This window comes from Pelophylax lessonae (genome assembly GCF_965119305.1).
Source record: "Pelophylax lessonae genome assembly, chromosome: 7".
Classification (NCBI taxonomy): Eukaryota; Metazoa; Chordata; class Amphibia; order Anura; family Ranidae; genus Pelophylax; species Pelophylax lessonae.
In genome coordinates, this window is record NC_138774.1 from 248,554,541 (window position 1) to 248,571,692 (window position 17,152).

The window sequence follows — 17,152 nt, forward strand, 5'->3', positions numbered from 1 at the left end:
GCTGTTCTGTCTGATATTTTTCTTGGTCTTCCAGATCTTGCTTTAACTTCCACTGTTCCTGATGACTGCCATTTCTTTAATTACATTCCGAACAGAGGATATTGACATCTGAAAACGCTTTGCTATCTTCTTATAGCCTTCTCCAGCTTTGTGAGCGTCAACTATTTTCGGTTTCAGTTTTCTAGACAACTGCTTAGAAGATCCCATGGTGCTGATTGTTGGGGCAAGGTCAGATGAGTCTGGGCATTTAAAACCTTTGAGATTGACATCACCTGGTCTTCCCAGACGATGATTGAGAACAATCCATGACACTGGCAGGTCTCAGCCTTGCAAAGGGGGCAGTGCATGCTATAAATTCTGCAGGGTGCCCAAACTTTTGCAGACGCCATTTTTTTGTTTTCTGTAGTTTTGAAAGTGTCAATGATGGAAATAAAATCTAACTTTTGTTGACATATTATAAGAATGTCTAATCTGTAATTTGATGCCTTTTGGAGATTTTGTAAGTGAGGTGAACTCAGAGCTGAGTGGAGGGAAGGGGCACACCCCTCCACACAGCACACAGGAATAGAGCTGAGGCAATCAATTTTCTGGCAGTCCCTCCCCTGTCACCTTTTTTCTCTAAAGCCTCGTACACACGTACCGATCGTCGACCGAACGATCGGCCGTCTTTTGTTCAGGGCTGTCGTGTCTGTTGAAAACTGCAAAAGACTGCACAAGAATTTTGTCGGCCAACAACAGCCGACTGCAGAAGTGATGTCATGTGATGGTTAACTTTCCTTGTCTTTTTTCTTTTCTGAGCATGCCCAGTCTTGCTAATCTGCTGTCTGTCGGCCGAAATCTGTACTGACTGGCGAACAATCGGCCGTTCTGGTGTTGGCCAACAAAAATTTTAATGCTTGCACGACAGATTCTGTTCGGCCGAAAATGCGCTGTCGGCTGTCGGAAGCATCATACTAACAAGCCTACAATCGGCCGATCGGTCGTCGGACGAATATTTACGGCCGACAATCGGTACGTGTGTACGGGGCATAAGTGTCTGAAAAACTTGTTAGAAGTTATTCATGCTGATAGAGGAATAAAGCATCAGACAAAAGTGACATTTAGTGCTTTTAATTGAGACCTATTGTAGAGCAGTCTTTCTCAACCTTTTTAACCTTTTTAACCTTTTTCAAAAACTCTTGGACATAGAGCTCCAAGATCAAAACATTCAGGGGTATGGGAAATGAATACGTCCACACACACCTACACAGGTTGAACTGGATGGACTATTGTCTTCAACCTCAACTACTATGTAACCCTCGAAATAACATTCCGGTCTCAGAGAACCACTGGTAGAATGACTGACTATATCTACAACTACATTAGTATGATGGTCAGTGGGAAGAATGCTCCTTATACTTGTGGACATTGGAAAGTATTACCCCCTTACAGATAGCTAAAAGGATCAAAGGTGTCAGTGGGAACTTTAACCTGAAGTTCATCTTTAACAATTATGTAATAACATGAATGTGATTTCTCCAGCCCTTGTTGTTTTGAGTACTATATCACCTCTTTGAGCACTTGCTTGCTAGAGAAGAGGGGGCTAGAAGGGCATTGAATATACATGTAGGCTCCCAGATCCTAGAGATGAGCTACTGAGAACAGAGTAGTTTGCTGGGAAATAAAACAAAACTTGAATTGTTTTTTTTTTTAAATAGGGAAACTACTAAATGTTCCTTTCTCTCAGCTTTTGTTGGGGTACACAGGACTCAATCTTACAAATTTGGGAAAAACTGGTGCCACAAGGAATTTTCACATTAGAAAATGAAAAGGATACCACTGTAAGTACAGCACAAGCTCAGGGGGTAGCAACTTAAGAGTTCTGAGGAGGTGGGATTTCTTTCTCTTGTTCTACTAGATCAATACCTTCAGGTTGAAGATATTGTACCTTCAGATTAAAAATGTTACTGCAACTGCCCTGCTCCTCCTTATCCTGACATATCAAGATTAACTAGATAATGCAATAGCAATCACCAGGTACTGTGCTCCACATACAGCAGTGTCTCTTTTGTGCAATTGCATTTTAGACATCAGATCTGGATATTTAGTGGAGCAGCCACACGTCCAGTACCAGATCATAGATTACATTCAAAGTCCCAGATTACAGGTTGTTATGTAAGACTTGCCAAATTGGTGAGTAGGCTTTTTATGAAGATGTCTGCTGTGTCCCTAGGGGCTAATAGCACTGTTATGACAGTTGTTACAGACTATTTTACAAATTTCTTTTGTGCTGTTTCCACCACCAACTTATGTGTTGGCTGTACTGTTTGCTGTAGGAACCTCCTCCTGTGCCACTTTCTGGGGAAGATGCTTACAGAAACTGAGTACACTTCCTAGTGCAGGCTTAGAAGAAGTAGGTGGGCTTCCTAGTGCATGCTTATAGGAAGTGGGGCCTTGCTTTATTGTCATGCACAGTGGCTGTATTGAGTTTCACACATCGATCTCTTCCCCCTGCTTCACCAGTTTTTCTGTGGTTCACCGCTGAAAGCAACAACTACCTACCAATTGCCTTAGTGAGTACCTATACAGCCTTTCAACCTAATGCCATGGGTCTTTCTCCTGTATTGTACCCTTCTGTTACATCAAGAGTGCAGATGAAGAGCTTATAGTTGACCTCTGGTTCACAGTGGAATTCATAGGGGAGCCTCCACCTACAACAGTTATTGAATTTGTTCCACCATTTATCCAGGTGATTATTTGGATGCTTAAGGTTGAAGACCCATGTACTTCCTTTAAGCATGCAGCAGCTATTTACACCAGACTAGACCCTCTGTTAGTGTCTTCCTTGATTCAAAAGATTTAATTTTTTTTCCAGATTGTGAAAGCAGAATTTTCTCCATTCTTATGTAGATTTCCACTCTCTCTCTTTCTTGCTCAGTCTGTGACTCCTTCTCCCTCCGCGGCCTGCTTAGGTGAAAATGACAGAAGTAGTCCCACTGTGTTTGACGCTGTTGGGACAGCGGGTTGGCAAGCCAAAGGCACAATCTACCAGTCACCAGATCGTCGACTAGTAGATTGCGATCTACCGGTTGCCGACACCTGATTTAGGGTGATCCTCAAATGTGTAATTTTCTGTTCACTGATCTGTTCTGTTCACTTCTGTTCTTAAAGTATATAACTTTTCTTTCCCTGGCAGGCAGACCCTGTGATGATTTTAAATGATGACAATACAATTGTAATAATTTCCAATCGGCTGGTGGATGGTACAGGACCCGTGTTGGAACAGGGTATGGTAGTGGGACAGTTGATGCTGGCTGATGCGCTTATTATTGGCAACTGCAATAATCAGGTGAGGATTTTTTTGGACATTCATTGAAATGTAGGCTTGAGAAACTTGAATGCTGTTGTTCTTCTCATAGGTACCCATTTTAGGGCTCTTTTGATATACTATTTTGATATTTGATAGTATGCTAAAGAGTGCAGCACATTGGCTAAGTGGTGGGGGGAGGGGCAACCCAGGGATGTCACCTAGCATACCCCGGGTGATGATGTCACAATCAGTGGGGTCACCTAATGACAGTGTCGCCCCGCCCCTTAGTTATGTATGAACTGTCGGACAACAGGAGCCTTTGTCTGATGCAGAACTGTTTGTTTTTTTTTGTTTTTTTTGGGTCGGCAGTAGCAGAAGGCATCATGATTAACGTTGGATCTACTTCGGGGGACATTTATTTTTTTGGGGTTTTTTTGGTTTTTAATTAAGGCATTGTCAAAAACTGTCTTTTTTTTTTTATTTACTTTTTACACTTTTTCGGTGAATGAGTAGGGGTACTATGTACCCCATATTTATTCACATGGGGGGTGCGGGATCTAGGCTTCCAGATTCCGATAAGTCACCCCCACAACCATTGGGCTAATACTACACAGAAGACACAGGACTGGCCTATGGCCATTTCTGTGTGCATAGTCCAGCCTTCTGTAGGAGATACACGGCCACCCCCTGGCTCTGGGCATCATCTTTCGCACCACAGGCAGGCATGAAACCGCTTCAGCTGCTACTGTACTCCTGTTGTGGCTCAGGTCTGTGCATCAGCCTTCACCAGGTTATCCAGCAGCCTTTTTTGTGAGACATAGGACAGCTGTACCCCTTCTGCTCTGCGGCACCTCTGCACTGATAAAGGTTGTGAGTATCCCACAGCGAATCCCCTCACCTTCATTCACCTTCAGTGGATGTTAGACAGAAGGGACATAGAACGAGGGGGAAGGTCAGTACACACAGGACTAAGATAAGTTTATTCAGGGTTCTTCTCAAAACTCTGCACCTGGGTCTTTGGACCTCTCCACTTCTCAGTGTCTCTGCTTATCTCCTCAGGTACTCCTAATGCCTCCTAGAGAGAATTTTTTAGTCTTTGTGGTGGACTTGATGACAAAAGCCTCTGTTCTCCTAGAGACTGCAGAATGTGCAAGGTGTAAGCATTGCCAGTCCGCATCCCCTGCTAAGCCATTTGCTGGCTTGTCCATTGCAGCAGCGTTGCCTTCCCGATGAGGAGGGGGAGGAAGTGTTGGGTAAATCCTTGGAGTTTGAAAAACTTCCAGAGACGATGGATAGTCTTCCTTGATCTCTCCTGTAACGGAACCTCAACCCACACTGTACTTGTGGATTTCCGTCAGTATACGGCTTCCTCCCAGTCGTGAACTTATATACCAGATTTTCCCAGCCGCCCTACATACAAAGCTAGCCGACAACTTAGCTTGTACTGGAATCTTCTCTTTATTGAACAGTATTTATATACAGCATGGACCCCCCCCCCCCCCGATCAGATTACCACTCACAGGTGAGGGGTTGCCTGATTACATTATCCTATGCAGATGAAATTGTATACGGAAATAGAATTAACCTGAACTAATTATCTAGCCATCTGGACAGAAACAATCTGAGGTCATTAACATTTAACAATGGAACAGACAGACTTAACACAATCCACATCACACCTCAATAGATAGACAATACTGAGAGCCTGCCAGTGACACTCTGTCCATCACCTACATTGAAGTACATGGACTACACATCTAAAGCATTGCTTTGATTATTTAGGAGTCACAGACTTCATGGCAACAGGCTTTAGGTCTCACAGTGTAAAGCGGGATTAGATCTTCATATTTCTTGAAAGATATTGTTGATAAATATTACTCTCCCATTTGAAGTTATCCAAGCCATACTCCCAGTGTCCATTAAGTATCTGTCTTTCACTCCCAGTGACGGTGAGTACCGTCACATCTCCTAAGCTAAAGGAAACCATTAAGGTTTTGGTGGATACAGTACATACCTGTTTGAAGTTAGAACCATCACAACTTGCTTCTCAAATCTAAGAAACCTAGTAGGTCCTTTTCCGTTCACTCGCTTCTACAGGATGAGAACTAGCCTTGGCCAAACAGAGTGTATACGGCTCCTTAACCACTTCACACCCTTAGCACATACCAGTATGTCCTCGGGTTAAAGTGTTTATATCAGGAGCAGGGCTGCACCTACAGCCATGATCCTAATATCAAAATTTGCGGCCAATGATAGTCTTTCATGTAGAAGTGATCCAAGCAGTCCTACAGCCACCTTCTACAGGGCAGAAAAGGGGCCCTCACCTACCTTCGGCCATCACCGTTCCCAGGACCGCTGCAGCCTATCAGCTCCTCAAAATGGAAGGGAAAGTACATCCATACTCGCCTCACCACTGTGAAAGCAGAAATGGGAAGCAACAAGGAATGTGTCACTTCTGGTTTCGGTTTGTTGTTTACAAGCTTTTACTGGCTTGTAAAGCATCTGTTGATAGTGTGGAATGGCCTTTTCTTTGGGCTGTCCTATCTAAATTTGGCTTTCGTCCTGTCTTTACGTCATAGGCCAAATTATTGTACAGTCATCTGGTGGCGGCTATTAGGGAAGCTGGAAGGATCTCTCCTACATTCCATCTGGGCAGGGGCACTCGCCAAGGGTGTCCCCTGTCGCAACTTTTGTTCGCCCTGGCGATTGAACCCCTGGCTGCACCCATCAGACGAAACCCTGCAACAGTAGGATTTCAATGTGGTGAGTTGCAGGAGAAAGTCATGCTTTACACTGGCGATACTGTTACTATTGAGGGATACCCAATGATCTCTTGAGGCAGCAATGAGTTCTATTACCAGATACAGGGAGTTCTCTGGTCGTCTCATAAATTGGGGAAAATCAACGTTGATGCCCCTAGATGATAACCCTTTGAGAGCCATCACTCTCCTGTGCCCAGGGCCTGTCACATCTGCCTTTTAAATACCTGGGATAACAGATCACTCCTCAACTGAGAGACTTTTGTCACTTGAATATAGCACCTTTGCTGTGTTGCTTTAGGGGCAAAATAAGAATCTGGAAAAAGCTTTGACTATCACTGGTGGGTAAAATGAACCTCCTAAAATGATCTTTATACCCCAGTTATTATATTTCCTACATAATACGCCAATAGTTCTCCCCATAAGCATTTTTCAAGAGGAGAATTCCATTTTTAGGCATTTTCTCTGGCATAATAAGACCTCTACACTGAGATTGTAGTACTTACAATGACTTAGGGATGTTGGTGGTCTAGCCATGTCCAATCCCCGGCTGTATTACTTGGCAGCACAATTGCAACACGTATTTAAGGGCTTAGTATTCACCAAAACGGGTCTTAACCAGCCTAATCTAGACCCCTCTTTATATATTTTGTTACATACCTTGGAGATGTCCAACCTACCTGCTGATTTGGAGACTAAAACTTTTGCCTAATCTAACCGACTTCTACCCACTTACACCGTCCTCCAAAAAGTTTGTAATAAGGCTTAGCAGCTCCAGCAGGTCACTGGTTTTACCCATTTCAGTCCCATATGGCATAACACTCACTACCCTGGGTTTGCCAAATTACAACAAACCCCAAGGTGGTGTAGATGCGGTATAACTCTCCTTCACTATATCTTTAAGAACCGATTCCTATGCTCTTTTGAGGAATTAAGTATGAAGTTTTGCCTACCTAAATCTATCTACTTCTATTATATCCAACTTAAGCATGCTGTGGCAGCACAGGGTTCAGCAGTAGAATGGCAACAATCTCCTACACCAGTGTTCAATCTGATGGCAGAAACCGTCTCCACACCAATCTCTAGATGTTATGCAATGTTAGCAACCAATTTTTTTAACCTTGTTTCCCTAATGAGCGGGCGAGGGATGAGAGAGGGATCTGAGTCCTTTTATAGATAATCAAAGGGAGCAGACCTTACAGGCAGTGCCCCAATGTTCCCTTAATGTGAAACAAACCCTCCTGCAACTGTATTTACTCTTAAGGGTGCATTTACCCCAACCAGAACAAGATCTTCTATTTACAACAAAGGGGTGTGGCAATGGGGGCCAAATTTGCCCCCAGTTTAGCCAACCTTTTTATGGCATACTGGTAGGAAGGATATCATCTGTGGTCATCAATGGGAGCCGCTTGTATTTTACAAGCGGTTCATTGATGATATCATACTAGTATGGAATGGGGATAGGGATTCTTTGGATCTATTTATGAACTCTCTCAATACAAATGAACATAATATTCATCTATTTTTTTCAGGGAGTTTGGATGAGATTAACTTTCTGGATCTGATTATTTTAGTAAAAGACGGACAGTTGTGCACTAAGACATATTTTAAAAAACTGATAAGAATAGCTATATCCCTATAACAAGTTGCCATCATCCTATGTGGTTGAATAGTATTCATAAAGGACAGTTTGAGGATAAAACAGAATTGTTCGACAAGTTTGGATTATTATGAACAAGCCAATATCCTCAGAGGCTGCTTTTTGGAAAATGAAGTAATGAAGTGCTTGAAAACAACTATTAGGGAGGTAGGTACAGTATGATGGAAAGGGACAAACTTTTAGAAGTAAAACTAGAGGATGATGTTAATAATAAAAAGAAATTGGTATGTCCATTTATTACAAGCTATTCAACACAGCATTTCCAAGTAAAAGGGATTATTAGGATTATTAAAAACGGGATTGGCAATCTGGAAATCAGACTCAGTCCTGGGGAAATTGCTTCCGAATAGGCCGGAGATGATTTTCAGGAGAGTTCCCAACTTGAAGGACAAATTGGCCCACAATGTTGTAGACCCCCCAAAAAACTATCCTTCTTTAAGGAACTAAAATGTTTTTATCCCTGTAAAAATTGTGTAATCTGTAAGTTGAGTCCTGTTAGACAATTTTCATCCAACAATACAGGTTGAATATATGATATAGAATCATTTATTAGATGCGAAACAAGATATGTAGTTTATCTACTTGAATGTGGGTGCCATAAACAATATGTGGGATGCACATCAAGAAGGCTAAGAGATCGCTTGAGAGACCATGTATATAAAATCAAAAAAGGTTATCTAAAGCACAGTGTGTGTCTGCATTTTAGAGAACATCATAATCGTGATCCACATAGTTTAAAATTCACAGCAATTACCAAATGAGATCCCCACTGGAGAGGGAATAATAAGATCAGGGAAATTTCAAAGCAAGAAATATTTTGGCTATATGAATTAAAATCTTACTCCCCCTTTGGGCATAACAGTAGTAGGATATAAACAGTTTTATAGATAATTGCTGAATTTTTACCTTTCAATTTTTCATTTTATTTATTTCTCTTACATTTTTATATTTGTATTGTATATTTTTAATGGTGTATTATTTATTTTAGATCAGTGTATGTGATGCGGACTTCTTGTCCTTGGCATTTTAACTATAGATTCGAATAGCTGTATTTGAATGTATATGCTACATTAGTATTAACAGCTGACAACCGGATTTGACGTAGTTCATCCTGAATTGTTTACATAGTTACGCTCTATGATAAAATGGTGCTGAGAACAGGAAGTGACGTATCAAGCTATGAGAAATTGCCGCCAAGAGCGGATATGACGTTCCGCTCGTGCCGTTGGTATACTTATAAATAAGGAGCAAATTGAAACAGCCACTAGAGGCCCCAGAAGAAGAGCATTGACTTAAAACGCATTGGGCGGAGCCACACACGGGCTGTCACGTCGCTGCTTGTGCTGCTTGGAGCGACGTTTTTGAATGTGAGTGGCTACAATTCTTTTATTGATGTATCAACTATTTGTACAATAAATCAATTTCTTTACCATGCACTGATCTGTCTACATCTGGAGAGGAATGAGTGTGGAGTGATCCTTGTTAATGAGATGGATTATCTTTCTAACCAATGCCTGCCTCTCTGTGTGGATAGCGTGGGTGATAATTGAAGAGATAAGTTTGTTGGATCTTACATTGGAAGATTGTAGTCGTTTCTGCCACCATCCCGACGAAATTGTTTGTGGTTGTTGGTGCCCCAGGTCAAGTATGGGATTTTATGGGCAGGAGTATAAGACAATAAGCAGAAATAGTATAATACACAAAATATTTATTGCATTGTAGCAATATATATACAACAATTAAATGGTGACTTTAATGGGTAAAGTCCCATTGTGCAGTGAAGAGGAAGAAATAAAGTGTGTTTGGCATGTGGTAATAAGTGACTTAGAAGTGGTTTGTAAGTGGTCTTGCTCTGCTGTTCATCATGTCAAAGACTGGGATGAGTGCAGAGAAGGTGCCAGATCGGTGATCCAAATCACCGATCTGGCACCTTCTCTGCACTCATCCCAGTCTTTGACATGATGAACAGCAGAGCAAGACCACTTACAAACCACTTCTAAGTCACTTATTACCACATGCCAAACACACTTTATTTCTTCCTCTTCACTGCACAATGGGACTTTACCCATTAAAGTCACCATTTAATTGTTGTATATATATTGCTACAATGCAATAAATATTTTGTGTATTATACTATTTCTGCTTATTGTCTTATACTCCTGCCCATAAAATCCCATACTTGACCTGGGGCACCAACAACCACAAGCGTGGGTGATAATAACATTGGAGATTCAAAGTGCCTTTATCCCCAGCATCTGGTGAGTTTGCACTGCATGCAGGGTTAAGGAGTTGAGCACAATAAGGTTTATGTTCCCCATCACGGGTTCACCTCCCCTTGTTTGTGCTGCATTATTTCTTAAACATACTGCACCATGATGTGTCTATTTATACATCAGGTACTCATTTGGATTCCTGCCTTATGATTTTTATGGACATTTTTTTGGACACTTTGATGGATGAATTTTATTACTTTGGGATTCACGTTTTTATGAGCGCTGCAATTTTTGATGTGTTTGTTGTGGTTTGGAGCATAGAAATTTGCTTGGTGCGCGTAAGACTTCGCTGCGCTGAAAAGCGCACTTGTGGATATTAATACGCGCCAAGCGCCAATAATTCCTTGTACTGAAAAGTACAATGTAGTACAGCTCTTTTGTTTAAGGTTATCCAAGCGCTCGGCGACAAAGAAAGAAACAGGTGCACTATTTGTCAAATCGATGCCAACTGAAGATTCTCTGTCTCCTGGTTTATTTTATAGTCAGAGAACAAAAGGGGTTTACAGGGGTGGTGGCGTCAACACAACCAATCACAGACATGTATACATTCAAAAGTACAATAGAAAAGGGGAGTGTATGTTTATGGAGAAACATGGCCGTGTGCACGAGACTCTAATTGCCAAGTGAAAGCAAAACAAAGCAACATTGCTGCCACATGGATTCTCATGGACTCGGGCATTCTAATTCACAAGCATGCACTCTCATCATAACCTGTTAGAGTGAATCCTACAGTGCCTTGCGAAAGTATTTGGCCCCCTTGAACTTTTCGACCTTTTGCCACATTTCAGGCTTCAGACATAAAGATATAAAACTGTAATTTTTTGTGAAGAATCAACAACAAGTGGGACACAATCATGAAGTGGAACGAAATTTATTGGATATTTCAAACTTTAGCGAATAAAAAAACTGAAAAATTTTGGCGTGCAAAATTATTCAGCCCCTTTACTTTCAGGGCAGCAAACTCTCTCCCGAAGTTCAGTGAGGATCTCTGAATGATCCAATGTTGACCTAAATGACTAATGATGATAAATAGAATCCACCTGTGTGTAATCAAGTCTCCGTATAAATGCACCTGCACTGTGATAGTCTCAGAGGTCCGTTTAAAGCGCAGAGAGCATCATGAAGAACAAGGAACACACCAGGCAGGTCCGAGATACTGTTGTGGAGAAGTTTAAAGCCGGATTTGGATACAAAAAGATTTCCCAAGCTTTAAACATCCAAAGGAGCACTGTGCAAGCGATAATATTGAAATGGAAGGAGTATCAAACCACTGCAAATCTACGAAGACCTGGCCGTCCCTCTAAACTTTCAGCTCATACAAGGAGAAGACTGATCAGATATGCAGCCAAGAGGCCCATGATCACTCTGGATGAACTGCAGAGATCTACAGCTGAGGTGGGAGACTCTGTTCATAAGACAACAATCAGTCGTATACTGCACAAATCTGGCCTTTATGGAAGAGTGGCAAGAAGAAAGCCATTTCTTAAAGATATCCAAAAAAGTGTTGTTTAAAGTTTGCCACAAGCCATCTGGGAGACAGAGGCGTACCTAGGGTCTCCAGCGCCCTTGGCGAGAAGCTGTATCGGCGCCCCCCCCCCCCCCAATCATTAAAGAGTTAGATATTCTGTTGTTTGTCTTTTTACATCAATTTCTTTACATTTTTAATCGTCTGCGTATCCATTAAAGATAATGTTTAGGTTATACAGTCCTTTTTCAATTGTTTTGCCTCAGAAGCAGATATTGCATATAAGCATAGTAGTCAGATGAGATTCAGGCTAAATAGAGCTTTCTTTTGGTGGTATTTAATGACTACTGGGTTTTTTTTTTTTTTTTTTTTGCTGAACAAACAAAAAAAGACCAAAAAATGTAAAAAAAAAAAAAAACACTGTTTTTTTAGTCTGTTATAAAATTTTGCAAACAGGTAATTGTTCTCCTTCAATAATGTGCGCTAATGAGGCGTCACTGATGGGCCCTGATAAGGTGGCACCGATATACTGTATATATGTGTATATATATATAGAAGGAAAAGGTTCTAAATCAGTGGTCCTAGAACCCACTGAATCAAAGGAGGGGGGTGGGACTATAGTGGATCTATTGTCAGAAGTATATTGGTAAGCAAAAAAGAACAAGATATAAAATCCAGCAATATTTATTTGTTATTCATATAAAAACATCAACACATATAACATAGCGAGAAAAAATACAACAGTATTCAAATGTCGTGGTTGTAGTAATCAAATGGGTGATTGCTCTGTTCTATGCATTTCGCGGGAATACTCCAGCTTCATCAGGAACTATAGCATTTTTAATTCACCCTCTTATAGAGCCATGATTACATTCACGCCAGACTTTACAAACATTTTGGCTTGTCTATCAATAATTTGAACCTCAGATCGCGTCTCCCACCAGCATGCCACATAGCTCCAAGCCAAATGATCCCGATAGGGCCAGAGGGTCCCACCAGGGAATGGCTGTAATGTATAGGTTGGACTAGTAGTCGGGAGAAGCCGCGGCTTCTCCCAACTCGCGGTTTCGGTCTTCTAAAAACCTGTAGCTCCACCTACTGCTCGCTTTGGTGGCACCTACGGAAGACTAGTCCAACCTATACATTACAGCCATTCCCTGGCGGGACCCTCTGGCCTTATCGGGATCATTTGGCTTGGAGCTATGTGGCATGCTGGTGGGAGACGCGATCTGAGGTTCAAATTAATGATAGACAAGCCAAAATGTTTGTAAAGTCTGGCGTGAATGTAATCATGGCTCTATAAGAGGGTGAATTAAAAATGCTATAGTTCCTGATGAAGCTGGAGTATTCCCGCGAAATGCATAGAACAGAGCAATCACCCATTTGATTACTACAACCACGACATTTGAATACTGTTGTATTTTTTCTTGCTATGTTATATGTGTTGATGTTTTTATATGAATAACAAATAAATATTGCTGGATTTTATATCTTGTTCTTTTTTGCTTACCAATATACTTCTGACAATAGATCCACTATAGTCCCACCCCCCTCCTTTGATTCAGTGGGTTCTAGGACCACTGATTTGGAACCTTTTCCTTCCATTTTGATTTAGGGATGAGGATTTTTTGTCAGGGCACAGGTTATATCCATTTTTCATATATATTTATATAGAGTGCAGTATAGAGGATGCCATATCCTGTGTGTATATATTTTATATATATATATATATATATAGTGCATTATAGAGGAGGCCACATCTTGCATATATATATATATATATATATATATATATATATATATACACACAGGATGTGGGCTCCTCTATAATGCTCTATATATATATATATATATATATATATATATATATATATATATATATATATATATATATATATATATATATATAAATAAAATATATACACACAGAATATGGCATCCTCTATACTGCACTATATATATATATATATATATATATATATATATACACACACACACAGGATATGCCATCCTCTATGCTGCACTAATATATATATATATATATATATATATATATATATATATATATATATATATATGGCCAACCCCACGGTACACCCCTGCTGGGAGACACACCAAACATGTGGAAGAATGTGCTCTGGTCAGATGAAACCAAAATCAAACTTTTTGGCAACAATGCAAAACGTTATGTTTGGCGTAAAAGCAACACAGCTCATCACCCTGAACACACCATCCCCACTGTCAAACATGGTGGTGGCAGCATCATGGTTTGGGCCTGCTTTTCTTCAGCAGGGACAGGGAAGATGGTTAAAATTGATGGGAAGATGGATGGAGCCAAATACAGGCCCTTTCTGGAAGAAAACCTGATGGAGTCTGCAAAAGACCTGAGACTGGGACTGGGACAACAAGACAATGATCCAAAACATAAAGCAAAATCTACAATGGAATGGTTCACAAATAAACATATCCAGGTGTTAGAATGGCCAAGTCAAAGTCCAGACCTGAATCAAATCGAGAATCTGTGGAAAGAACTGAAAACTGCTGTTCACAAACACTCTCCATCCAACCTCACTGAGCTCGAGCTGTTTTGCAAGGAGGAATGGGCAAACATTTTAGTCTCTCGATGTGCAAAACTGATAGAGACATACCCCAAGCGACTTACAGCTGTAATCGCAGCAAAAGGTGGCTCTACAAAGTATTAACTTAAGGGGGCTGAATGATTTTGCACACCCAATTTTTCAGTTTTTTATTTGTTAAAAAAGTTTGAAATATCCAATAAATTTCGTTCAACTTCATGATTGTGTCCCACTTGTTGATGATTCACAAAAAATTACAGTTTTATATCTTTATGTTTGAAGCCTGAAATGTGGCAACAGGTCACAAAGTTCAAGGGGGCCGAATACTTTCGCAAGGCACTGTATATAACATAGTTCATAAAAACCATATTTGATAGTGATTATGCCAGCCATTAGTCCTGGTAAAAGGGCTGATGATATTAAAACAATAAGACTTTAACATCACAAACATATCTCCGTCAGTGAATACTGGGGCCCTGGCTGGCTGATATACATTTGTGCGGTGGAGTTCTTCTTGCACTGCCATAGATCCGGACCGGCATGATCAGGCTACAAGTAGCGTACAGTCTCCATTTAATGGAAGGTTTCCACAATCGCAGGTCTTTCCTCAAGGCCAGTTAAAGCAACATTCGCTGTGCAAAGCGATTAGCAGTAAACTGACACTGGGAGACATAATGGCAATTTAACTAAAAATGCATCCTAAAGAAATGTCCACAAATATTAATAAAATTTCCACAACATGTTAAATAGGAAAGCAAAGGGGGCCGTGGCTTGATGGAAGACCGAGCAGCACACTAAAACCTGAGCTCCTCGCCACCTCTTACCATCCTACATGTTATTCTGCACCGATTGCCCCCGCACTTACCCTGATCGACTCCTCCAGACCCCAGGAACATCCTGCTACCTTGATATGGTCAAGATTGGCCCTCAAAAAGCCGTGCCATTGGCCGGAACTATGGACCAGTTCCTCAGCCAAAATGGCGCCGGTGACCTACGCTCCTCCTCAGCTAGCAAGGCCCCTCTGCCTACCGCAACTTCACAGGAAGATTTCTTCTCCACAATCCGCGGTCTCCCTGATCTTCATCCTCCTTCACCTGCCTGTGAGGATGATTCCTTACCGCCGCTGGATGAGCAAGGTGAGCCTGCTGCTGAGCCTACCCTGGGGCAGATTATGTCGGCCATTCAGGATTGCAAGGCCTCCCTCACTGCCCGGATTGAAACTATCCATATAGACTTTTCCTTGCTGAAACATGATATGCAGAATATGAGGGAGAGAGTGGGGGCTACTGAGGAACGTCTTAGCACTATAGAGGACACTGTCAATCCCCTGTCAGTTACTGTGTGGGAAACTTCCAGTGAACTCATGACGCTGCGCGCCAAAATTCATGATTTGGAAAACAGATCCCGCCGCAATAACCCGCGTTTTGTGGGGTTCCCTGAGCGCTCCGAAGGGTCCATGCCTGAAAATTTTTTGTCATCCTGGTTGCAATCTACTCTGGGCTCAGAAGTCCTCCCTTCTTCCTTTGCTATTGAGCGGACGCACCGTACCCCTCCTCGTCCTCCTCCAGCAGGGGCACCCCCGCGTTCCATTATTGCTTGCATCCTCAACTTCCAAGACAAGGTGGCTATATTGAGGGCGGCCCGCATGGAAGGTGAACTACAATTTAATGGTCAGACCATCCAGATCTTTCCTGACTTTTCGGCGGATGTCCAGAAGCAGAGGGCCTCATTTGCATCGGTCAAGGCTAGACTTCGTGAGCAAGAGATCCCCTACTCCATGCTGTTTCCGGCCAAGCTTAAGGTTATTCATGCTCACAAACCCATATTCTTCAATACTCCTGGAGAAGCATCAACCTGGCTGTTTGACACCTTTGGTGGTTCTCAACGACCCAGGCATCGCTGATTGTGATCTCTTCCTTCTGCATTTCTGGACTCTAGGTGTACCTTGTTTCCCGGTTTCATGAAGTGCCTCAATGGGCCCTTCTGGAGGCCCACCCTTAATGCAGGTACTCCTTGCCCTGTTTGTCCTCCTCCTGCGTTTGGGCACTACCTTCCTGACAGGACACCAGTGTCTTCCATCCTACTTGCTGCTATGTGGCCCCCCACTGTTTCCTGGATACCCCTGTTGACTTTTAATGCTGGCATGACTGTTTCTTTTCTACCTACAGAGGAATGCTGGAGATTTCTGTGTTTATTTTTTCCCCTTTTCCCCTTTTGTAGCAGGATTTTTTTCTTGTCCTGCTCTCCCCAGTTTTTTTTTTTTGCCCCTCTCCTGGGTTGATGTTCACATCATAAGGATATTGACTGCTGGTTGTTTATTTGGGATCCTAGGCTCTCTATGGTTGGGATGGAAAAGCGGGGTGGGGGGGGGGGGGGGTTGGGTTTGTTTTTGATCTTGATCTACCCTGTTTGGTTTTTTTTTACTCCCTTTTGCTTGCTGCTGGTGCTCCCCTTGTATCGCCCCCATTGTGTAGTTGCTTCTACTCCCCCTCTGTGGTGTCTGCGGCTTAGCAGCTGTCAGACATCTTTGTTCATACAAAAGTTAAAGTCAATATGTCTACTCCTTTGAAAGTTATCTCTTGGAATGTCAGGGGTTTAAACTCTCCTCACAAGCGGTCCCTGGTTTTCTCCTTCCTCAAACAATATAAACCACATATTATATGTCTCCAAGAAACCCATCTTATGGCCCCTAAACATTTAGCCCTGAAAAGAGCTTGGATCGCCCGTTCCTACCATGCCTTTCATACTTCCTACTCTAGGGGGGTCTCTGTCCTTGTTGCTAGGTCCCTCCCAGCGGAGGTGCTTTGCGTAAGGACACACCCGGAGGGCAGATTTGTTCTGTTGTCCCTGCAGATTGGCCGTATTGTCCTTAATTTAATCAACCTATATATCCCTCCTCCGTTCTCAGCAGAAATTATTAACAAAGTTACTTCCTTTATTCTGGACTCTCCATTTGGTCATGTCCTCTATGTGAGGGACTTTAATGCAGTGATTGACCCTGCCACGTCTCAATGCTCATTGGCTGTCTGACCCTACAGTTCAGGGCGCTTGCACTAAAGGGGTCTCGGAGTATTGGGAAACAAACCTGCTAACTGCAGACTCCCTGATGGTGTGGGAGGCGTTTAAGCCC

The 17,152-nt window shown here is 42.1% G+C and overlaps 1 protein-coding gene across 2 annotated transcripts in view; it reads left to right on the plus strand.

Annotated features, from left to right (window-relative positions):
- The window catches only part of SCAI (suppressor of cancer cell invasion), a 630,428-nt gene that overhangs the window by 316,708 nt on the left and 296,568 nt on the right, over positions 1–17,152 (plus strand). For both annotated transcript variants that reach the window (XM_082262618.1, XM_082262619.1), the window contains exon 9: positions 3,176–3,328. In XM_082262618.1, the coding sequence (XP_082118744.1) occupies positions 3,176–3,328 (153 nt within the window). The remainder of the gene's footprint in view (positions 1–3,175; positions 3,329–17,152) is intronic.